Consider the following 23940-nt stretch of genomic DNA (forward strand, 5'->3'; position numbering starts at 1 on the left):
TCACTGAGTGACTTATTTCACCTTTGTGCATTATTGCCCGGTCTCACTGTTGCTTAGCTTTGCCAAGGATCCCTGGTGGTGGGCACAGTGGTTAAGTGCTTGGCTGCTACCTGGAAGGTTGGTGGCCTGAACCCTCCAGCCGCTCTGCCGGAGGAAGATATGGCAGTCTCCTCCTGTAAAGATTACAGCCTTGGAAACCCTATGGGGGCAGCCCTACCCTGTCCTGTAGGGTTGCTGTGAGTCAGAACGGTCTCTATGGCCACAGACTTGGCTTTGCCTGGAAAAGATATTTCATGAAACCTCCTTTTCTGGTTCAGCATGAAGATTTCCTTAAAAACAAAATGGAATAAGAGGCCGAAAAGAAACTTGGACCTGTAACCTGTTGGAAATGGCATATCTGGTGACTTGCTCTGTGTGAACATACCCAAACCAAAACCACTGCCGTCGAGTCAATTCTGACTTATTGTGACCCTATAGGACAGAGTAGAACTGTCCGGTAGAGTTTCCAGGGAGCGCCTGGCAGATTCAAACTGCCGACCTTTTTGGTTAGCAGCCGTAGCGCTTCACCACTATGCCACCAGGGTTTCTGTGTGACCATAAGGCATTTACAAACCTCCTTGGGACTTAGTGGGACGTACTCTTCACCACGCAGACCTCTTTTGGAGAATTTAGAACTGGGCTGTGCAGGTGCAAAAGTATAGTGGAGGTAAGAGCCTAGAATGAGTGTTAGGTCAGTACTTCTCAAGGTGTCATGTGTCTGAGTCACTGGGGATCTTGATAAAATGCAGATTCTGTTTCAGGAAGTCTGGGGTGGAGCCTGAGAGCCTGCTTACCTAACCACTCCCAGTGGTGCTGATGCTTCCGGTTCATGGACCGCCCTTTGAGTAGTGAGGTTCTAGGCACAATTATACAGGTGTGAGTTTTCAGCAAAGTTGAGGTGATAGTCTCTTGAGTCAGACCATGAACGAGAACTCAGCGAGCTTTAACATGTGGAGAACTTTATCCTTTTCTGTTCTGTTTTCTTCTTCCTGTCTTTAGACAGCCTTCTTTTCCTCCTTGGCTTTTAACAGCCCACTAACTGCCACTTAGTTTTCTTGCAGAAGTTCCTGCCTCACCAGGAACATCGTTTAACCCTCAAGGCCCTGCATAAGTTGCTCGTGACCTTAGTAAAGCCTGTGGGTTTCCTTTATAAGACAGTGGTTTTATAGCTGGAGACATGAGGAATTGTAATACCAAAATAGAAGCCCTGTTTCCTGAGCACTTCAGTCGATCAAGCCAGGATTTATGTGAGAATAATTGTGCTACTTTGCAGGTTGACAGACTAGGGATGCATCCTGGCCTTGTCACTCAGTTTGATGGCGTGGTTTTTTCATGTGGCGAGGTAGAGCCTCCTCTGGAGGGTTGGTGTGCAGATTGAGTGAGTGCTTAGAAGAGTGGCTGGCACGCGGAGCAAGCACTCAGGGATTGGACTTGCGTGTCGTTATCCCCATTTTACAGATAGCAGAGCAGGCTCATAGAAGTGAAGCCATTTTCTCAAAGTTCCTCATTGAGTTCGTGTTTAAGGTAGAATTTGACTGCTGGATTCCAAGCGCGTTCTCGTCACACTCAATTATACCACCTTGCTGTTGACTTACACACAAATACCATGGATACATGTAACAGTAAGTGATTCACAAAATTAAAAGGTAAGGTCTGTACCCCCAAGGAGCTTAAGTCTGACACAGCTGACAAAGCTGACACAGGTTCCATGTCTTCACAGTGTAAGGTGGTGTTGAGATGGAGGCCTCCTAAATAAAGATTTGGTGAGCTTGTTCATCCTGGTTTTAGGGTCCATGTGGTTGTACTCATACAGGAGCAGTATGTTCCCCACAGATATTGAAGTCAAGGCCAGAAGAGGTCCCACACAAGTGTCTGTGCAGGGAGAATGGAAGAAGTGGTCTGGATTTTGGGTGGGGTGGGGTTGTCCCCAAGACATTTTTTTATTGTGGCTGATGGGGAATCTTGGCCATTTCTTGTGATTGAGGGTACAGAAAGGAAGGGGTTGATAGATTCCGTCTTTAAATGCCGTCGCTGTATTATGGGCAACTTTGGCCTAACAGATTGGTCCATTCATTCCTATGTGATTTGGTCTTTAAAGACCTGACCTTGATTCTTAACTCCCTCCGTTTCCACTAGGTACCCCTTCATTGTTGCTCGTTGGTATTGAGTTTGTACGCATGTTTATCATATACTCCATGCTCCTGTGCATTTCTGTAATAGATGGGCTACATTTGAATTCCCTGGTGCTATGCCGGTGGTATGAATAATCATGAATTAACTTTTTAACTTTATCTCATAGTCAGACTTGACCTCATCTAGTCATTCTGCAGAAAACTCTGTGAAGCTCCTATCGTGTGCCAGGACCATTGCTAGGTGCCGGCATGGGGACAGATTCCACACTGTGGTGGAGTTCAGGAATCTAATGGGGGAAATGTCCGGCACAGAGTGGTGATTGGTATGGTAGGGTTTGTACAAATGCTCTGGCTACTTGGTAAGTGGAGTGACGCTCCCATGGAAACTGTCACAGAAGGGGAATAATTGAGCCGACTCTCCAAGGATGTTGCGTAGGAGTTTACCAGGCAGAAAAGAGGAGGCTCGGCGAGGGGACAGCTTGTGCAAACTTGGAGGCATAAAAAAAGTATGACATTTTTGAGCTACAGAAAGCTGAAAGCATGCACACAGGGTAAGTGAATGAAGAAGTGAGGAAGGCCAGAAATGAGGCCTGGCCTAGATTGTGAGGGGTCCTGTGTGCCATTTTGAGGACCTTGACCTTTATGCTATAGAGAGTGGTGGGTCACAGAAATGTTTAATAAGAGGTGTGATAATGCAAAATCCATTTTGTATTTCAGGAAGCCGATTCTGAGGGTGGAGAGGATAGACTGGATATGGTAGGAGACTTAGGTCCGAGGGACCATTGAAGGCCACTGGGGGAGTTTAGTAAAAAGATGACGAGGGAATGGGATTGAACAGTAGTTCGAAGGGAGAGCTGATGCTGTCTAGTGAATTGAATGCCAAGGTGAAGGAAGACAAGTCACAGACGATGGCTTTTTTTCTAGCCTAGAAGGATGGGTTGATATGATGCCCCTGAGACATGGAGAAGAGGCAGATTCGGGAGGTAAATCGGGAAAAACTAGTTAGTTTGGAACACGCAGAGTACTGGTGTCATCAGGTTCAGATTGCCTTCCAGGAGGGTGGGTGGAGGTGGGCTTGATGAGCTGGGCTTTACTGGGATACAGGCTGAGGTTGAGTGGACCCCAGAGATCACCAGTATTTAAGGAGCAGGATGGCAAAAAGAACCCCCAAGAGGCAAGTCAGGAGAGCTTTGTGTGGCAGCAGCAGCCAGGGGAGGAGTGATTTTCAGGCGTAGGTATTAGCGGCAGTGTCAGACTGCAGAGGAGTCAAGAAGGATGAAAGGGGCCCTTATTATGAGCGTTGTATCATTCTTCATAGTCAAGTGGCTACAAAAAGGTTAGAATACAGAAGGAAAAAAAGAGTTCAAGTCTGTAAATGAAGACCTAATATACAAATGCTGGTCCTGAGGCCAGTGCTGAAAGAGTCTTTTGTACCATGGGCTTAAGTTCACTTACCCTCTGTGGGAACCACAGGAATTGGTTAACCGAGATGGCCCTAAGAACCAAAAACCAAACCCGTTGCCGTTAAGTTCATTCCAACTCATATCGACCCTACAGGACACAGTAGAACTGCCCCATAGGGTTTCCAAGGAGCAGCTGGTAGATTCAAACTGCTGACCTTTTGGTTAGCAGTCTAACTTTTAACCAGTGCACCACCAGGGCTCCAAGAACCATGGCTGCTAACCAAAAGGTCGGCAGTTTGAATCCACCACCTGCTCCTTGGAAACCCTATAGGGCAGTTCTGCTCTGTACTATAGGGTTGCTGTGAGTCAGAATCGACAGCAGTTTGAGGGAAGTGGAAAATCTCCTAGTTTTTGAGGGTGCTGGAGAGATACCAGCAGCAGCAGCTACAAGGTTATACTGGAGGCTGCATCCTGAGGGGTAGGCACCCAAGTCATTCAGCCTAATCTTCTAAGACAGGCTGTCTCCTAACCCTGTCATGGGCGTCAGGCCTGGGCCATCCGTGGACCAGACATTTCCAATAAAACAGTCTGATTGGGTGGCTATGGAATAGATATTCTTAGAGTGATAGAAATTCTTACTGATTTTGAGTGAGAGTTGGGTTAATCTACCCATTCCATTCTTGTTACAGATTCTATGGAAGTGAAACCCATCATGACCAGGAAGTTGCGGAGGCGACCAAATGATCCTGTCCCCATCCCAGACAAGAGGAGGAAACCTGCGCCTGATATCCATTTGCCTCAAGTTCCAGTCACTTTCCCTTAAGACCGTTGAATCTTACTGAATCCTTGCTTAACCACTTGACAGAATATACAGGGCTTTGTCCTGCAGAAAAGTGGTACTTAATTAGAAAGCATATGTAAAATATTTATCCCGTGAGATGGTGCAGGCCATTTTAATATTGGAGTCCTCAGTCGCTACTGCTTTTAGTGGGAGACATTTATGGAGAGTAGTTACTTGGAAAGGTACTTGACTTTAGCAATTCAGCCTGGTTTTAACACTCACCTCGGGATTCAGGGGCAGTGAAAACGTCATGCGCCTTAATATTTCCACCTGTGAAATGAGGACAGGCATCTCCCTTTATGTACCTCAGTTATCTATATCCCCCAAATAGTGGATTGCAAACGGGACTTAATTTAAAGCAATTGAGATGTGAGTCAGATGTAAAGAAGCCCTTTAATTGTAAAAATGGCAGTGGGGACAGGATACAGGGGGAAGTGTTTCTGTCCCTCAAGACGATGTAACAGCCCTTTGCTCAGGATGCTTCTGTTATTTGTCTGCCATTGGATGGCACCTAACAGCAACAGGCAAGGACCTAACTTCAGGTGCCTCCACCTTCACCCCTGAGGATTCTGGGTTGTCAGAACGATTAACCCCGCCTGTGTTTGACTCTCTTCAGATCTTTACAACAAAGTGCCTTACAAATTCAGGATGAAATTATTTTACAGTTTCCTGTGCTGTCTCTATTATTATGATTGCCTAGTGAATCTTATTTCACTTTCTTATCATGTAAGATGAGGGATATGAATTCTTTATATACCTGGGTACCACGCATTTAGTGGGAGAACCATAAACGTCTAAGAAGGAAACAGTTTTTGTGAAAACATCATTTACCACAGTCACGCTTCTCGGTTCTAAAGTACTGGTTCCTTCTTGTCGATTTCTGTTTGGAAGCCACGCTTTTTGGCTACATTCCTTTAACTCTCAGTACCCCAGCTGAACTATTTGTTAACAGATGAACAGATCATGGAGGATCTGAGGACATTAAATAAGGTAGAGTTGAATTTTTTGATTTACGGGAAAGCTTAGGCTTGACGTGGTTTTCTGCTTTCACTTTGTTTTCATGTCGTTGTTAAACCATTATGATACCTCTGACGCCTTAAGTTGTATCTGAAATGATTTTCTCTAAGATTTTTTGTTGTTGTTCTTCCTACAGCTTAAGTCACCCAAGAGACCAGGTAAGTGCATGATGTTACTGGCACTTGTGCAATCTTTTTATCACGTTGTTGGAAAAGCATGCAAATACCTGTCAGGGAATCGTTGCCATTTTCACAAATAAAATGCCCCTCATTTGCCTAGGAGTGGAGACTTGACAAATGAAGGGGACCTTAAAGTGTACCCCTCCCCTGGCTTTTTTTTTTTTTTTTTTTTTCACCTTACTGTGTTAAAGTTATTTTTGTCTTTTCCATAGGATTTATTGTAAAAGAGACATTTGATTGATTGGCTGGTGAAGGCTTCCTTCTGTTTAGGCATCAGACGTAAGATTTGAGTACTCATCCGTTTTGGAGACTGAAACCAGAAGGATTTTTTAGTATTCTTCACTTTCAGAAGTTAAGTGCTGGGTATTACCGTCCCAGTGGCGTCTCATAGCCTCGCTGTGGTAAGGGACGACACCCGCAGCTCCAAGGCAGGGCTGACGGAAGAGGCTGGCTCAGTACTAACAATGTTCCTTCCAGAGCAGTACTCGAGAGTCAGCGTAAGGCTGCAAAATACAATTCTGAGTTGGTATTTCTTTTTTTTAGCGCTGCGATTACTCACACATCCCATTAGCTCACTGAGTCTTGCGAAAGAGAAACAAGATTCTTTTTTCTCTAGATAATTTCCTCCTGAGGGCCACCATGGTGTGGCCCACACAGTCATCCTGAGCTCTTGAAGACCCGGTGGGGAGGGGGTTTGTTAGTAAGTTTGTGAGTTTAGGCTATTCGAACCCACCGTAGTTATTAGCACCGGTATTAGCTTGACTCTCTACATGCCAAATAGCCCACCCTACTTAGTAATAAATATTTCTAGAAATGATTTCATTTTTATAAATTGAAGAGATTTATGTAACAATTGCCCCTTGGGCTTCTGATGGTCACCAGGGCTTTAGTCATACCATAAGTGACATTGCATAAATCCCTTAAACTTCCTGGACCTCAGCTTTCTCCACTGCTCAAGGAGGTTAATCTGTGCCTTGCTTACCTCACAGGTGTGTTCTGAGAATCAAGTTAGGTGTAATACATAAGAGTATGTTGAATTTGCTTTCATTACGACTTTGAGGGCTCATGCTGACGATCTTGGTCGTTACCACCTCCTAATAGTGTCTCAGAAACCCTGGTGGTGCAGTGGTTAAGTGCTATGGCTGCTAACCAAAAGATCGGCAGTTCAGATCCACCAGGTGCTCCTTGGAAACTCTGTGAGGCAGTTCTGCTCGGTCCTGTAGGGTCGCTGTGAGTTGGAACTGACTCAACGGCAGTGGGGGATAGTGTTTCAGTTAAAGCACGTTAGCTGGCGGGCTTGCACATTAAGTATCTCTCCGGTTCCTCTAGCATCCCCGTCCTCTCCTGAACACTTGCCTGCCACACCCGCAGAGTCTCCAGCGCAGAGGTTCGAAGCTCGGATAGAAGACGGCAAACTGTACTATGACAAGAGATGGTATGTTCTGGAAAAACGTGGGCAACTCGTGAGCATCTCCAAAGAACCATTTGGAAAGAGGGCTGGAGCTGTATATAGTTGTTATTTCAGAGCAAGACTGCTGCCTAACTCAAAGTCCTAAAAGCTGAATAATGTTTAAAAATGTATCAGGAGACATTTGACCAGTATCACTGTTAGGTGTCTGAAAGCAGCATTTCCCGAAAAAGCGTGCAGGTAAGTGGCCCCCCTCTACCTCTTTGTTGCTGGTGCTGCTCTAGAATTTACAGATGCCTGTCTTTTGTGATACCCCCATAGCCTGGGGCCTGAGGCATACACCCCTTCTGCGTCCTCTAAATCTGCCCCTGTGTCCTAAAGTTAATAGGTGTTCTGTAGAAAAAAGGATTTCATTGTCAAGTAAGCCTGGGGGTTGCTCACGTTAAGGTAAAATGGATTTCTTCCTTGTAGGAGTCTTTGGGTCCTGTCATATGCTGATGTGCGTTGTGAATTTCTGAGATGTTTCTCGGTGTTTCCTTATTTGGCTATGATACGTTTTTGCCACCACGCAGCATCCTGCTGACTGCATCCTAAAACATCAGTAGTTTCGACTGAAGACTGAAGCCTTCAGACTACCAACATATTTCATTGGAAAGGAAATGACAAAACAATGTGAAAGAACCTTACATAAAAGCTCATACATTTATTCATTCAACAAATATTTATTGTTTGCTCTGTACTAGGCATTCTGCTCAGTGTTAAATCACCCTGGACCCTGCCACCTTTTCATAGCTCTTTTACTCTGGATATATTTCTTTCTATTCTCGGTCCATATGCAGGCATACTGTTAACTCAGTTTAAGTCACAGTGGACACATGTTTGGGCCCTGCCTTTTCGCTTGGTCATATTGTAAATGTTTTCCGGGGTTACTTTCTGGTCTCTGTAATTATCATTTATAATGACTGTATCACGATCCTTCGAGTTTCAGTATATTTAACCAAAAGTTTCAAAATGAGGGTAATGGCTGTATTGAGTATTCTGAGGTTTCTTAAAGAAAATCACCTAGTGTTGTGTTAGTTGGTTCCTCTATAGCAGTGTACTCCTGAAGGTGGCAAAAATGCTTCTAGGTCTAGTAATTACTGAAATAAATCAGTTCCACCTATTAGCTTACAGTGAATTGGTTATCTGTTAGGTAATAAAGGCTTGTTCTATCTGTGACCCTAGCCTTAGTGGCTTCTGCCCCTCTGATTTGGGTATTCTTTGGTCTTCTTTAAAAATGTCAGTGTTGTATCCTAACATCGCGTATGAGAACATATCACCACTAGGTGGCAGGGCCTAACAGCTCAACACACCAAGGGGCAAAATAAAATGAAAAATGTCTCTAATAATGGAAACCAAATAACCTTTAAAGATCAAGCCCACACATAAGAACTGGCTTCAAAAAGGATGAGATTTATCACTAACATTTTTACGGATCTCTGAGTCTTCAAGCCATGTGATATTTCAAGTGATGTTCGTTTTGTAATTGCGTGGCCGCGGACCTTCCTCTTTCCAGGCTTAATCCTTAGACTTTATGAGACGTGTCTTAGGGTGAAGATGCAGTAAAATTCTTTGTTTTTTTAAAGAAGGAGTCCACAGTAACTAGAGTTTCATACCATCAACAGAGCAAGTGGTCAGGTTTGATGTGTTTAGAACACCTAAACATTTTGAAAGAATTTTCACCATCCTTCTGAAACTGGCAGCAGAGATTTTTTGAAATAAGTTCTCTGGAAGCATTTCGCTTTCTCTATGAATTTAAACTTTATTCTGCCGTTAAGTATATTTTTGAAGGCATAATTTGTTTTCGTCTGTATTGTATGTTTTTCCTCTTTGGCCTTGGCAATCAGATTTCATAGAGCATTTGTTGAAAGGTGGGTCCCTTCCTCTGATGATGATAATTGGAGTCCTGACCAACACGTTGGCCTGTGCAGAACCGGTCCTATCCTGTCGCAGCAGGCTCTTGTGATCTGGCTTTTGTATCCCTGTCGTTTTGGAGGCTTTCACTTTTTTCTTCTTCAGCAGTCACAGCCTCCGGCTGAGAGGTCAGCCAATGGCTCTGTGCCATTTCCAGTGGCGCGGCGAGCTTTGGTGAAACAGTGCTTCTGGCAAAACATGTTTCATTGAGTTTTAAATGACTTCAGTGAAATAAACGTGGTTCAGGCTTCCCATCTTGGCATGAACACTTATCAAGCTACGTTTAATTTTGAAAGATAAACATCTTCCCCTTGCCTTGGCCTCGTACAGCTCTTTATGCGTTTCCTATCATGCTGCTTGCTTTTTCCTCCCATTCTGATTTGGACTAATGACCCCTCTCAGAAAATACTGTGAAAGTCGCTGATGTTTTAAATGAACTTACTGGTGGTGCTGGTGGGCTGTTTTTTTCTCTCCCTCCTTTAAAGCTGGAACTGCTAATGTGAATCAAAAATGAAGTCACGCACTTGCTCAAGTGAATTTAACCCTCTGCTGTTCAGTTGCCATAAAAGACTGTTAAAGCAACAAGTATTTTCAGGTAGAATCGGTCCTTCTTGAAGTACTCTACATAACGCATGAAATTTGGTTTCTGGGAATTGAAATGTTAATATCAGGATTCCCAGTAGGATACAAAATTATATTCATTCTCCCCCTCCGCATCCCACTTTTCGACCCACCTTGTAAAGAAATTGCTTTCTTTTAAAGAGAGTAGTGGTAATTCTAGTTCATTGGGTTGTAAGAGGCAAAGCTTTAGGAGCTTAATTATAGGGATTCCAAAATCAGAATTTCCATTAGTAATAAAGTAATAAAGCCAATTTGACATTTGGGGCTTGTTCTCTGAAGCTATTTAAAGTATTTTCTGCAGAGGTGAAATGCGGCTTGCAAAAAGCAGTTAATTGGCAGAAAATAATAATGTACAATTTTACAAGAGCTCGGCTGCTAGCCAAAAGATCAGCAGTTCAAACCCACCAGCTGTTCCTTGGAAACCCTATGGGGCAGTTCTCTTATAGGGTCGCTATTAGTTGCAATTCACTCGATGGCAGTGGTTTTTTTAAAATGGGTATTGCTTTTAACATTTTTTATGTCTTAATATATTTTGAATCCTTTTTTCCTATTTTATTGGTCTTTAAAAATTACAAAGTAGTTTTTTAAAGTTGTCGTATACTTTTTGGTCTCGTTCAGACATCTCCATATGAATACTTTCAATTCCTGAGGACTGACTTTTTCAGAGAATTCAAATAATTGAACAGGTTTGATATCGAGGGAGAATGGTTCCCCGAGACCTTTCTTGGGGACATGAGAGTTCCCTGGAGGTCCCAAAGACACTGGTTTAGGAGGGCCCTGGGAGTCAGGAAGGATCTCTAGTGGCACAGTGGTTAAGTGCTCAGCTGCTAACTGCGAGATCGGTGGTTTGAACTCACCAGACGCTGCGCAGGAAGAAGCTGTGGCAGTCTGTTTGGGTAAAGACTACAGCCTTGGAAACTGTGTGGGGCAGCTCTGCTGTGTCCAGTAAGGTCACCACGAGTCAGAATTGACTCGAGGGCAACAAGTTGGGAATCGGGTTCAAAGTTGGCTGCTTTGGGACGCACGCTGGCCAGCTCTCCTCCAGGAAAAAGTGGGATCAGTGGTGGATATTCAAGCCCACCACCATCTGGTGATCCCAGAGCAGGCAGATTTGGGAGGTGGCCAGACGCAAAAGTCCCAGACCTCTTAGAGACTGTAGTGGACGAGGTCACATTGTTTAGTCCTCATGGTCACCTTCAAGCCGGTTGAATTATGGTGGGGTTTGAGTTCGAAGCACACTCGAAGGAAAATACAACCTGTGATCATTGATAGAATACTCTTCCACAGTTAACTGTTGTGACAGACGTTTGTGAAAGGTGACATTAAGTTTTATTTCCACCCCACCTTTGTTATTTAAGCATTTTCTAGTACCATGACTTTTTAATTTTATTTTTTGTCGTCGTATACACAGCAGAACATACACCAGTTCAGCAGTTTCTCCGTGTACAGTTCGGTGAATTGATTGCGTTCATCCAATTGTGTAACTGTTCTCACCTTTCTTTTCCGAACTGTTCCTCCCCTATTGCAATACCATGATTTACAAGCAAATCTTTATTTACTTTTTTTTGCATAAGTAATATTTGTTTATTTTAGGGAAAGAAAACTGTGCCAAAAAAGGAATACCATTTTAAATTTATATTTTTATAAAATTTAAATACATGTTTAATATACACTTACGTGTTTTAATATGTAAACTTGCTCTATATCATATATATATGAATGATACACATGTAAGTGTATAAATTTTATCACAGACACAGTAATGCAATGGACATAATCATTTTTTTTGCACCTAGCGGTATACTAATCCCGTGTTCACACTAGTAATACAATTCTGTGCCACACCTAATGCCCTTTATTTTTTAAAATATTTAGGAAGTAGTATCAGAATGATACTTGAGGCTAGTTGCATTTTGTTTTGCGTTTTATCTTTTTAATAACTCACGGTCCCTACAGATTATGGCTAGTCTTCTTTCTCTGTATTTTTATTCTAACCATTACTTAGGACATTACTGTTTACGTGGAACAGTGGGCTTAGACGTGGGAGGGAAACCAAGGAAGTGTCAGAGTTAGAGTTTGGCTGTGAACTAATTCAGCCTTCCCTCCTGCATCTTATAGTTCAGACCTTGTGTTATTACGTATTTAGCATAATGAAGGTCCCCTGACCCAGTTTACCAACTAATCTATGGCCAAAAGCCGCTTTAAAACTTGGGTCTAAACCAATCTCACTGTCCTAATTGCATTTATGATTCAATTTCTTTTAACAACAGTATTTTCAGGAAGTAAATTGACTTGGAAACCTGAGTTTTCAGCTCCTACTTAGCAGGTTAAAGAGCGCTGAGAACCTGGAGTGGAAAAAGCTCATTGTGGGAGTGAAGTCCATCCTTTAGCTGTGATATCTTGGCAGTAGGCTATTTCATTATACCAGCAAAACAGTCTGCCTTCCTCCCCCAGAGAAATAATAATGAAATGCGCTGCTTTGCTGGGAGGTGGGTTTGGGTGGAATTTGCATGAGTTAGTGGGTCTGTTTTGCCAGATCTGTGCAACCAGAATGATCCAAAGGTTTTGTCTTGACTGAACTGGGGCTGGCCCAAGCCGGTGCTGCCAGCAGCAGCTCAGCTGATATTTCCACCTCTTGTAATCCAGCAGCTGCTCCTGTGTCCTGTGGCAGCTGTCATTGTCCCATTTGGCCTTTGGCCCTGGCTTCCTCTTCTTTCATCCCCGGCCTTGTCCCTGAACCTGTAGAAGTTGGACGTGGCACTGCACTACAGGCAAGAGGTAGATGCAGGGACTGAAAGGGGAGCCTTTGTCTTGTTCACTCCATTCAGAGAAGTGTTCCTCACTGTCCAGGCCAAATTAGGTGCCCTTGGGTGTACGTCGTGATATTCTGAACTTGGCCTCATTAGCACTTGCCAGAGTGTGATAATTTAATGCCCTTCACCCTGCTGTATTTGAAGCTCTGTGGTTGCAGGGACCTGGTGGCCTTGTTCACTGTCTCTGCAACACCCAGCATAGTCAGTGGTACACAGTACATGCTTAAATAAGTATTTGTTGAGTAAATGACCAAAACTAAGGGCTGAATTTGGCCTTCCTGGTGACTTATTTGGACAAACAGAAAATAATTACCAGGACAGTTGTTTAAGCCCACGTATTTGTTTCATCTGCCCTGCCTTCCTCAGTTTTAGGGTGAGGACAGGAAATGGAAGCATAAGTTTTACTTTAAAATTTTTAGTTTACTTTTTCAACAGGGTCATATTATCTTTAAAAAAAAAAAATGTAGTTAGTCTCTCAACTCTTTCCCCAGCTACCCTTATCACCTCTGCAGAGGCAACTAATGAATGTAAGTTTTAGATCCAGATGAAGAAGAGGTCATGTAATCTAACCTAAGGACAGACGCCTTTAATTTATACCTTCTGAAATCCAGAGTCTTCCTCAAATATAAATTAAGGCTCCTTTACTTAAGATTTTTTTTTTTTCCTTCTTCTTTCTGGTTTTTGTTTTTGTTTAATTTGCACCTTGTCTTTGGCAGGTACCATAAGAGCCAAGCCATCTACCTGGAGTCCAAGGACAACCAGAAGCTCAGCTGTGTGATCAGCTCCGTTGGAGCCAATGAGGTAGGGACACACCCCTCCACCCTTTAGGAAAGCAAAAAATTGCTCTGTGAAGGGTTTAAAATATGACAGACCTGAAAATGCCACCAAGAAAGAAGAATCATGCCTTATATTCTGAAGTCAGCACTTTCAGCAGAAATTGCACATAGTCAAAATCACTCTTGAAAAGCTCTTCCATTGCTTGGCAGCAGTTTATGTTGACCTGTGTAGTCCCTGTGGTGTTTGTGAAGTCCCTGTTCAGTAACTGACTTGGGAACCACTGAGGTAGATTCAGGGAAGACTGAAAGGCAAGTCTGTGTGATGTCTGTGCATTCCAACCCTCCTCCTTTTTAAGGTAACTATCCACTGAGGGTGGAGCTTGCCTGTGGCCTGTGCTCCACCTGGGTCTGCTACTCCTCTAAAACTTCCGTATGTATTAATAGGCTTGTTTCTTAGACTAGGTTGTAATGTCTGACCGGACTTGACCACACATTTCAGGACACCAGAAGGAAATTACAACACCCAAAAGAAAAAAAAAATTAAAACTAGATGTGACTCACTATTAACTTCTGAGCTTCCGTAGGGTGTCAACGCTTAGCCTCCTGGTCTGCAGTTGTTTGGTAGGGCCAGCTTATTTCCTCATGATCCAGGACTCCAACTTCTGTCTGAAGAATGCAGAAAACCTCTCCACCAACTAACTTCATAATCTCTGCAACTTTATAGATGTGCAGCTTTGGCCACAGTAAAGACAGTCTTTATATTAAAAAAAAAAAGAATAGGTTTGTTTCTTGCTGTGAGGATTAAATGAGGCGTGTGAAGACGTCTGGCCCAGGAACTGTCTTGTCCACTCCACTCAAAAAAGCTTTCCTGACTGTTCAGCCCAAATTAGATGCTTTTCGGCAGATGTCCTAACACCCTGAACTTTGCCTCATTAGCACTTCCCAGAGTGTGATTATTTACGGTTCCTCACCTCCCCTGTACTTGAAGATCTGTGGTGGCAGGACCTGGTGGCCTTGTTCACTATCTGTCCCCAACATCCAGCATAGTCAGTGGTACCCAGTAAGTGCTTAATGAGCATTTATTGAGTAAAAGACCAAAATTAAGGGCTGAATTTGGCCTTCTGTTGTGTCGATGACTTACTTGAGCACAGAGTAAGGGCTCAGTGAATGGGTGCTGGCTTTGGAGCTCCATTCTGCTTGATCAGGCCCACACTCTACTCTTTGCTTGCTCACTTTCCAGTCTGGTGTGTCCTATTGTGCCTCTGAGCACCCAACTCCCAGGCTTGTGCCAGTAGGGATTGGCCTCTGCAAGTCCCTCCTGCAGGAGGAATTTGTTTTAAAGTTAGCTCAGAGGGTTACGCTCAAGGAGGATATGGCTGCCCTGTGAGTCCTCTGACTGGTCCTTCATTAGCTGGACGTCAGCACTGTGTGATTTGTTAGTAGTTTAAAAAAAAAGTTTTAAACAATGGGTGGTTTGGCTTGATCTTTTATCAGCCCACAAGTCTGCCAAGAAATTGATTTTTACAGGTCTACCCTCTGTAACTTATTCCTGCCAGTGCACAGTCAATCTAATGAAACTGGATTATGAAATAACTTAAGCCTCTTCCATTCTCCCAGCTTCCGGAATTGAAAACACCCTCAAATGTCACTTGTTTGTAAAATGATTGTTGACTCAGAAGTTAGGGAAAGCCTTCCAAATAAACAAATGTTTTTCTTCCCCGAGGCGCAGGAGCTGTGTGGTCACCTCCAGCCAAGTGACAACCAGACCAGGGAATCTTATAGAGAGACCTGTTCGTCCTCAGCCAAGAGGGGGCGTGATTTTGTGATGGAGCCTTTGTGCCTGGCCCCGTGGGGTACTCTGCCAGGCAGGCGTGGCCCCCCTTCCCTCAGCCTCACTGTAGAACCAGTGCTCCTGTGCCTGGCCCCGTGGGGTACTCTGCCAGGCAGGCGTGGCCCCCCTTCCCTCAGCCTCACTGTAGAACCAGTGCTCCTGTGCCTGGCCCCGTGGGGTACTCTGCCAGGCAGGCGTGGCCCCCCTTCCCTCAGCCTCACTGTAGAACCAGTGCTCCTGTGCCTGGCCCCGTGGGGTACTCTGCCAGGCAGGCGTGGCCCCCTTCCCTCAGCCTCACTGTAGAACCAGTGCTCCTGTGCCTGGCCCCGTGGGGTACTCTGCCAGGCAGGCGTGGCCCCCCGTCCCTCAGCCTCACTGTAGAACCAGTGCTCCTGTGCCTGGCCCCGTGGGGTACTCTGCCAGGCAGGCGTGGCCCCCCGTCCCTCAGCCTCACCGTAGAACCAGTGCTCCTGTGCCTGGCCCCGTGGGGTACTCTGCCAGGCAGGCGTGGCCCCCCGTCCCTCAGCCTCACCGTAGAACCAGTGCTCCTGTGCCTGGCCCCGTGGGGTACTCTGCCAGGCAGGCGTGGCCCCCCGTCCCTCAGCCTCACCGTAGAACCAGTGCTTCATTTGGCTTTGTGACACCTCAGGGTTTTTCCGGAAAATAAGAGAGCAAGTTAGATTTCTTTTTTCTCTTCTCTGTTGAAGATTGTCACTTTTTGACACAATAGAGTGTCAGAGTGGTCTGACAAGGAAACGGTGACACCGAGCCATGTCTCCTGGAGGGGAGAGGCCTCAGTGCATCGGGGGCATGCGAGTCTGGGGCCAGGGAAACATTTCTCATCTCTCAGGAGCGCCCCAGCTCGTTTTTCAGGTCAGATCCTAAGTGATACCGGAGTCGCTGGGCCTCTGCATGACTTGACTGTGGACAGGTTTGGCAGGTTGATCCGAGCGTGCGGGAACAGCCAGGTTAACCCCTCCTTGGGTGCACTCTTCAGCTTAAAATGGCTCTGCCCAATTCTTTAGAGGCCCAGCTTTATATGAGGCCTTAACTTCTAAAATTTTTAAACCCATGCATTTGACTTGAAAGCCCATCACTAAATAATCATGTTAAAGAAACTGAGAATAAGCTTCTTTATAACCTGAAAACTGAGTGGGGGAGGGAAGAGATACACCTGTAAAACTGTGTCTTGTATGTATGGGCAAGATGCGGAGCCTTTTTAAAAATCCATGTTTATGATTCCATTTAATTGCATGGTTCAGAAAGGGTGAAAAAGAGGCAAGGGCTGGGTCAGCAGAGAAGAGCAAGGGCGTTTGATGTGAGGTGGCAGGACTCACATCTAGACAAGTAGCGTAACCTTGCTGAGCTTCAGTTTCTTTTTCTGTGAAATGGGTCAGTGGTAGTGCTGACTTCACAGGCGTGTTCTGAGAATGAAAAAGCTAAGCGTCAGCAGCTCAGTGCCTGGTACACAGTAAGGGCTACATAGTAAGGGCTCAGTCAGCCCTCACTTAGGTGTATCAGGTGCCAGGCAAGGAGCACATCCCTACCTGTAGGAATGCCACTTACTGAGCACAGCTGTCAGCGCGGGCATTCCCCCTGCTGCCAGCAGTTCATTCTCAGTTCTGTAGAAGAATACATCTACCCTGTGAAGTGCAAGACACCTGAAACCGTGTGTGGGAGGGTAGTCTGGGGAGGAGGGAAGGACTGTCTTCAACTGCTCAACCTTCTTGTGATCCTTACTGGGCCTTTACTCACTCTTGGGCATGGTTTTGGTTGTTATTTTTTTCCTTCTTTTTCTGTTACCATCATGAGCCTTAATTGCTGGGAAACTAGAGTTTTGAAAGGCTGTAATACGGAACTCCCTTGGGACAAGGAAAATATTTCCAAGTTTGATTGAAGGTTTATGTTCATGAATATATGAACCTTGAATGTTGATAAATGCTATAATCAAACCAAATCCAAGAGCCCTTAAAATCAGGGCAAAAATGGAACCCAAGAAGGCTGTGCTTTCCATTTTCTGAATCAGAGGTGTAAGAGGTGACTGGGAGGAATGAGGACAAGGGCAGGTGCCTGCCTTCCACATGAGCAACATGCTTTAGGATAGCCAGAGATGATGGCGGTGCCTGAGACAGGCCTCACGAGTTGAGAGCGGTCATTCAAGGAAGAGTTTTCTGCCCACAGCTAATTCATGCAAGTAGTTAGATGCTCTGGGAGATTTGCTCCTCAGTATTTCTTAGCCGCTGTCATCTTGTCCCTTTTCTTCTCCTTCTCCTGTGCAGATCTGGGTGAGGAAGACAAGTGACAGCACAAAGATGAGGATCTACTTGGGCCAACTTCAGCGCGGACTCTTTGTGATCCGCCGGCGGTCAGCGGCATGACTTTCTACAGTGTTCTCCCCTTGACCCTTTTTCTGGAGTGGTTTTTATTTTTGTTTGGTTTTCTTCTTAATAGCAAAATTTTACCTTACTGGAAATAGCTACTCGGCCTTGGCAAATGGAGAACACTGTTGTGGCTTCTGCAAGGCACTTCTGTGGCCAGCCACTTCCGTCTTGGTGTCATTCTTGCCTGCCTTGACTTCCAGACATCGGTCACCGTGGGACTGTTTTACTTTTGGGAGTATCGGGGTTTGATTTACTGTCCTTTCATTTCTTGATTTTTTGCTTATATTTTGTCTTTAACTTTTTTTTTTAAAGCTCCTTTGAGTTTGAAGGGAAAGCTCTTGTATTAATTATCTTCGGGTCCTTCTACCATGAAGAAGAGCAGGAAGAGATACACTCGACAGTGCATTTTCACGTTGGGAGTCTGATTAGTGGATCACATAGCTGCTTCTCTTGTCTAGCCCAATTCACTGTTTCCCCAGAAGCTTGGGGCAGAGGTCCTAACAGAAGGAGATTAATTCTCCTGGCTATCCACCTTGTCAGAGAAATAAATGCCTTGTGTAACATCTGGCACGTGCCATCCATTCCACTGGCTGGGCAATGGGAAAATTTGCCTGGAGACGGTGTACTGAAGTCAGTAGGGCTGGGGGAGGGGGAAATTTCAGATTCATAATGTACTGCAGTTACTATTTTTTAAATGTTATTTGATGCTGGGGGTTTATTCAAACGTATTTGCCCTAGCTCAAGATGGAAACAGGAAGTGATCATTTCAGAAGTTTTCATTTGTATTTCATTTCTTTCCCCTCTTCCCAAGTAAATGCAGTAGGACGTGCCACGGGCTGATTATCTGGGTTACCTATCGTAGGTGGGAAGGCAGGATTGATGGTACAGTAATCAGTGATCTATAGACTCTCACCATCCAAGTTTCGCTTGTGTTGCTGGTGCCATTATTGCACGTCAGCCACTCCAAACCCGTGGAACTTTGTTGTCAGGCCCTCGGCACTCCCAGCCTCCCAGGAGACCAGGCCCAGGTTGAAGAGGAGGAAAGCTGCTCTGCCATGGCTGCCATTAAACTTAGACTCTTTCTGATGAATCCAGACGCAAGGGCCTTCCTTCCAGGCTCGGCCCCCTCCCTCATTCCCAGAAGTGGAGAGATGACTCATCGGGTGATGGGTTTTTATCTACTGTAGTTGCCATCTTGAGAGGTTGAAGGAATTTGGGGTTAGAGCAAATTTTGTTAGCAGCTCTGGGCAGTTGGTAGATCTCACACATTCTAGGAAATCTCTGATTGCTCTGGTCTCCGGCAGTTCTTGTGCTGTCTTTGATGCTTACATCCCAGAGTTGGAGGGTTCTGCTGTCACGAAAACCCCCTTCTCTTAAGTCCTGGCTTCAGCAGAGACCCAGCCTTACTGACTCAGAGTCAAAGATTTATACAGAGATACTTTTGTTTTAATTTATAATCCATTTTCTCTCTCTCCCTACCTTGATGTTGGTGTCTTATTTAGAAACTAGGATAAACGACACTGTTTATCAAAAGTTGCCTGGGTGTTCACTGTTTCTTCTCTGCCCTCCAGCCCCCGTTATGAAGATGTTTATGACAGGGAACCAAGCCCATGGTGAACTGGGGCTTCACTGTTTGTTTTTTGACACCTTTGCTGTAAGGGAGGACTTCTCTCACTGGAATTGTCACACTGGTGTATGTGACATCCTATAACATCAGGTAGCTATTGGTTATCAGCTAGTGCCCTGTGATGGAAATTCATTTAAATACATTAAGTATGTTTTGCCATTGAGGGTGTTGGTGTTTTGTTCTGTTTTTAATGATGGTCTTCCTTCTAAACAGTATACCAAAGCTTGTTTTTATTGGCAAAGATTGTATTGATAACCACGGGGAAGGTCAGTGTCGAAGCAGCAACAAGTTGCCTTTTTTTCTTGCCTTGTCTGGTGGCACCTTTGTGCTTTTTTGGAGTGACTGTTTATTTGAAGACCAGGGTATGGGCACTTTGGCCATCTCTCTTCCATAACTTCTGAGGGTGTTTGAGGCCATGCTTAGACATGGTCTCCACCCATCACTGCCTTGTCCTGTTCCTCAGCGTCCTCACAACTTTTCCGTCTCACTTTCATTGTGGCCTAGGGGATGTGGAAAATGTGAAGTGGACTTGAGACACAGCATAGCAAGTTATAATCCAAATACCTGAAGAGTTCACTTTTTATTTAGTCATCACAGAGATGAAAAATGAGCAGCTCAACCACTCTTGCAGGCATCTGTGGCGACGAGGGCAGGAGAACCCCTTTCGGTAGCCGATGGAGATACTTCTGTGAGGGACAGAAGCTAACTCAAAGGGGGAAACGCAGACTCTGAGATTCCAAAGAATAGTAAGAGGAGGCTGGCTGTTACCCCTGGTGGCCAGTTCCTGTTCCTAAAGGTCTTTGTCTGTCACCAGACCCCGGTCCACCAGATGAATTCCCACATTCAAACTTTTTCCTGCAAGTTACCCTTTGAGAAAGGTTGGTCCAGATAGAGCTGATCAGGAACCTATACTTGTGTTTTTTAGGGGCATTTGCTCCAAGTATTATCTTTGCCTCAAGTGTTTGTTAGGGACTTACCCCGATATTTATTTTACCTCTGACAGGAGGTTTTTTTGTACCTCCGTTGCACCCCTCCACCCAAGCCAGTGTCCTTTTGAACAATTTCCAGTAGATTTCTGTACATACCAAAGCCAGGATGTTTTCATTCGTTTGGATACCAGTATTTACAGATGTCTTTTAACTACCTAACCTAATTTTTCTTCTTAAACCTTTAACTGGGGCCAGTGTAAGATCCCAGAAGATGATCTACGAATCAGACTACATGTTTTTGTGTTTCAGACCCTATGTTCAGGACAGGGTGGCTTTTGTAAGAGAGATGCAGGGGCTGGAGTGGGTGGGTGCTTGCTTCTTCTTTGGTGGGGGGGCTTTTTTTTTTTTACTATATATTTTTCCTATTAATCTTTGCTTTCAGCCTTGAACTTTTATTCAGTAATTTCTTCTATATTTTAAAAATTTATTCCAATGTGGGAATGTGAAATCTCAGTACTTAACGTTACACCAATTCTCATCCAAAGAGTTCCTGCCACTTTAATACCAGAACATGGTAGACAAATGTATAGCCATTCAAGCAGCTGGTAGCCTTTTTTATAGAACATCATTAGCTGGTACCGTTAAATGTTCTGGAAGGTGAATGTAAAATGTAAAAAAGTATAGGCTTTTTTTTTTTTTTTAAATAACAATAAACTTTCACAGAGAAAACCAGCATATAGTCTGTGTTGTATCCATCGACTTGATAAATGACTGAACACTTGTTTTAGGTGTTTCATTCAGGGATTGGGGAAGAGGGAGGAATACACCAGACCTTTGCTTCCGTGGCTATTGGGTTGTCAATGAAGAGTGAGGTACAAGCTGTTACTGGAAAGATCAATAGGCAGGTTTTTTTTTTTTCTATTGTGAAAATATACATAAAACATATACCACCTCAGTAATGTCTACATATACAATTCACTGACATTGATTACATTTTCCAAGTTGAGCACCTGTTCCCACTATGCTTTTCCAAATCATGCCACCACCATTAACATAAATGTAACAAGTGTAAAGTTTCCCTTTCCTCCTGCCTCCCATCACTGGTAACCGCTAATTATCTTTGGTTTCTATGTATATGCCTATTTCCTATAAGTGAGATCATACACTATTTGTCTTTTGCAACTTATTTCACTCAGCATGATGTTTTCAGGGTTCATCCATGTTGTGGCATGAATCAGGACTTCATTTCTCTTTATGGCTGAGTAGGATTCCATTGTATGGATATACCACATTTTGGTTCTTTCTGCCTTTTGGCTATCGTGAAAAGTGCTGCAATGAACATTGGTGTACAGGTTTCTGTTTCCATTCCTGCCTACACTTCTGGGTATATACCTAAGATTGAGATTGCTGGGTCACATGGTAGTTCTGTGTTCCACTTTTTGAGGAACATCGAAACTGTTTTCCACAGTGGCTTTACCATTTTGCATTCCCACCAGCAGTGGATAAGCGTTCCAAACAACTGAGTTTTGGAAAGAACGGTCTAGGGGTGTTGACCCTTGACTGTAGTACATTCATTCCCTTGCTTGTGGGAGATGATAAACGAATCTAACTAAAAATTGAGCAAATGAAATTGATCTTAGGTGGAGAAACCTTACACAAAGTAAACTCTTTTACATCATGATTGAGTAGGATATTGTTCATATGCTTCTCTAGAGCAGGGCTTTCCAATCTTAACCAAAAAATGATGGTACCTGTGTAGCTCCCGCAGGTAAACTGATAGGGCTGCTTGCTGCCAGAGGTGGCCAGCCGGGTGTGCTTGTAACCCATTTTGGTGCACCCATTGGGAAGGGCTGCTTTATTATTTAGGTAATGGCGGGGGGGCGGGGGGAGGGCAGTGGTCACATTAGACAAAATTTTTTTTTCTTTATTAAAGTGTAACGTTCATACAGAAAAATGCACAAATCCTAAAATTATAGAAGTTTTTGAGTTTTTAGGAATCAAACATATCCGTGTAACCAGCATCCAGATCAAGAAACAACACTCCTAGCACCCACATGCCCTTTGGGTTTCCAGGGACTATGCTTCCCAAGGTAACCACTAGCCCCACTAGTTTTCTCTGTTGTAATCACCTTTGCCTTCAAGTTCTGGAGCTGCTGGATCGTTCTGTAGCTGTTCTGGTGTAGGCTGGAGGCTGACCCAGGGATGCAAGGACTGGCAGCATCCACTTCATTTCCCAATGGGTACAAAAAACAAACCAAAACAAACCCATTGCCATTAAGTTGATTCAAACTCATAGTGACCCTACAGCAACCATATAGGACAGAGTAGAACTGCCCCATAGGGTTTCCAAGGCTGTAAATTCTTACGGAAGCAGACTGTCATGTTTCCCCCCATGTAGCGGCTGGTGGGTTTGAACCGCCAGCCTTTCATTTAGCAGTGTTTAGCAGCTAAGTGCTCAACCGCTGTATCATCGGGCTCCTCCCCAACTGGTTATTGTGTGCCATTGAGTCGATTCCAACGGATGCTTTTAGGACACGCTTCATAAGTATCCTATATCCTGTATAAACCCATAAAAAACCCATTGCCGTCAAGTTGATTCCAACTCATAGTGACCCTACAGGACAGAGTTGAGCTGCCCCATAGGGTTTCCTAGGAGCAGCTGGTGGATTCGAAGTGCCGACCTTTTGGCTAGCAGCTGTAGCTCTTAACCTCTTCGCCACCAGGGCTCCTTCCCAATGGGTGGGAAGGGAAAAAAGATTCAGGTCAGCCCTCTGGCCCTCCCCTTTGTTACCAAGGTGAATGGGATTTGCTCTTAATAGAGTGAAGCCTGTGAGAACCAGAACTCAATGGGACTGCCTTGTTTTTCTGGGTATCCCAAGATTTCAGCCTTTGACAGGGCGCAATCTTACCACTTTCCTATTGCTTGTTTTAGTAGAAAATATTGAGTTTTTCTTCTCTGACAGATTTCCACCTTACACAGGTTCTGACTTTCACAGGTTTTACTGTGTCTAACTTTTCTCGAGTACTTTGTAAACTAAACCGTTCATAGGCATGTTCCCATTTAATCCTCACAATAACCTATGAAAGTACTAGTAATCCCACTTTTTGGATGAGAGAATAAGCTCAGCAACTTTAAGACTTCTTTATTAATATAATTAACCTCAGACTTGACTTAATTCTTCTATGAAACCCGGCGCTTAGCACTGCCTAGCACATAGTGAGTGTTCTGTAATTGTTGTCCAATGGTATTAGTATAAAATGATGTTCAAGGGCAAACTGGGTAATAGCAAAAGCTAATGTTCCAGGCGCTGTGCCCTTTACTTGCCTTGTCTCATTTAATCCTCCTAGCAACCCAGTGTTGGCAGTTCAAATCCACCAGGCGCTCCTTGGAAACTATACGGGGCAGTTCTACTCTGTTCTGTAGGGTCACTATGAGTCGGAATCAACTCGACGGCAGTGGGTTTAGCAACTCAATGGAGAATATACTATTGTGGTCCCAGTTTTTCAGAGGAGAACACAGGCACCTTTAGTCACAGGAAGTGGTCACTTCTCCAGTAACTTATCCAAGGTCACATAGTAAGTGGTAGGGCCAGAACCCAAATCCAGATCCTTCAGACTCCAAAGCCAGGTTTCCTGACCATACACTCTGTAGTCCTTTCCCTTCCTCCTTGGTTAGAATTATACTAGACACTTCTGCTTTCACCTCTTATGCACACATAGTTTCAAAAGCAAATGTTAGAGTAAAAACAGTGTTATTTGCTAGGACTTCTCTGCTAGATAACTCGGGCTTTCCCCCTTGGCCATGTAGTTGAGAGTCACAACTAACTAGCAAGGAAGTTGCTTTCTTTTGAAACTGCATGCATGTAACAGTAAAAGAAGGAACCACTTAGAATGTAAAGAGTGATTGGATTCGATAGAGCCTACTTTATCTAATAAGCAACACCTTCGGAGGAAAACACATATCTATAGTTTTCCAAATTGTTTTCTCCC

The 23940-nt window shown here is 44.2% G+C and overlaps 1 protein-coding gene across 2 annotated transcripts in view; it reads left to right on the top strand.

The window, feature by feature from the left end:
* The window catches only part of SUDS3 (SDS3 homolog, SIN3A corepressor complex component), a 41406-nt gene extending 20752 nt beyond the window's left edge, over positions 1-20654 (top strand). The window contains exons 7-13 of one of the 2 annotated variants that reach the window (XR_002787998.2): positions 4264-4359; positions 5344-5405; positions 5569-5590; positions 6941-7046; positions 12240-12371; positions 13123-13207; positions 17293-17319. Coding sequence is in view for 1 of the 2 variants with exons in the window: in XM_003419269.4 (XP_003419317.1) it covers positions 4264-4359; positions 5344-5405; positions 5569-5590; positions 6941-7046; positions 13123-13207; positions 17293-17391 (470 nt within the window). In the remaining variant the exon portion in view is untranslated. Of the gene's footprint in view, positions 1-4263; positions 4360-5343; positions 5406-5568; positions 5591-6940; positions 7047-12239; positions 12372-13122; positions 13208-17292 lie in introns of both variants that reach the window. The other variant, XM_003419269.4, reaches the window with a different exon arrangement.
* The last annotated feature ends 3286 nt before the right edge of the window (positions 20655-23940 follow it).

The sequence above is a fragment of the Loxodonta africana genome, chromosome 19 (assembly GCF_030014295.1).
Source record: "Loxodonta africana isolate mLoxAfr1 chromosome 19, mLoxAfr1.hap2, whole genome shotgun sequence".
In the NCBI taxonomy this organism is placed as follows: Eukaryota; Metazoa; Chordata; class Mammalia; order Proboscidea; family Elephantidae; genus Loxodonta; species Loxodonta africana.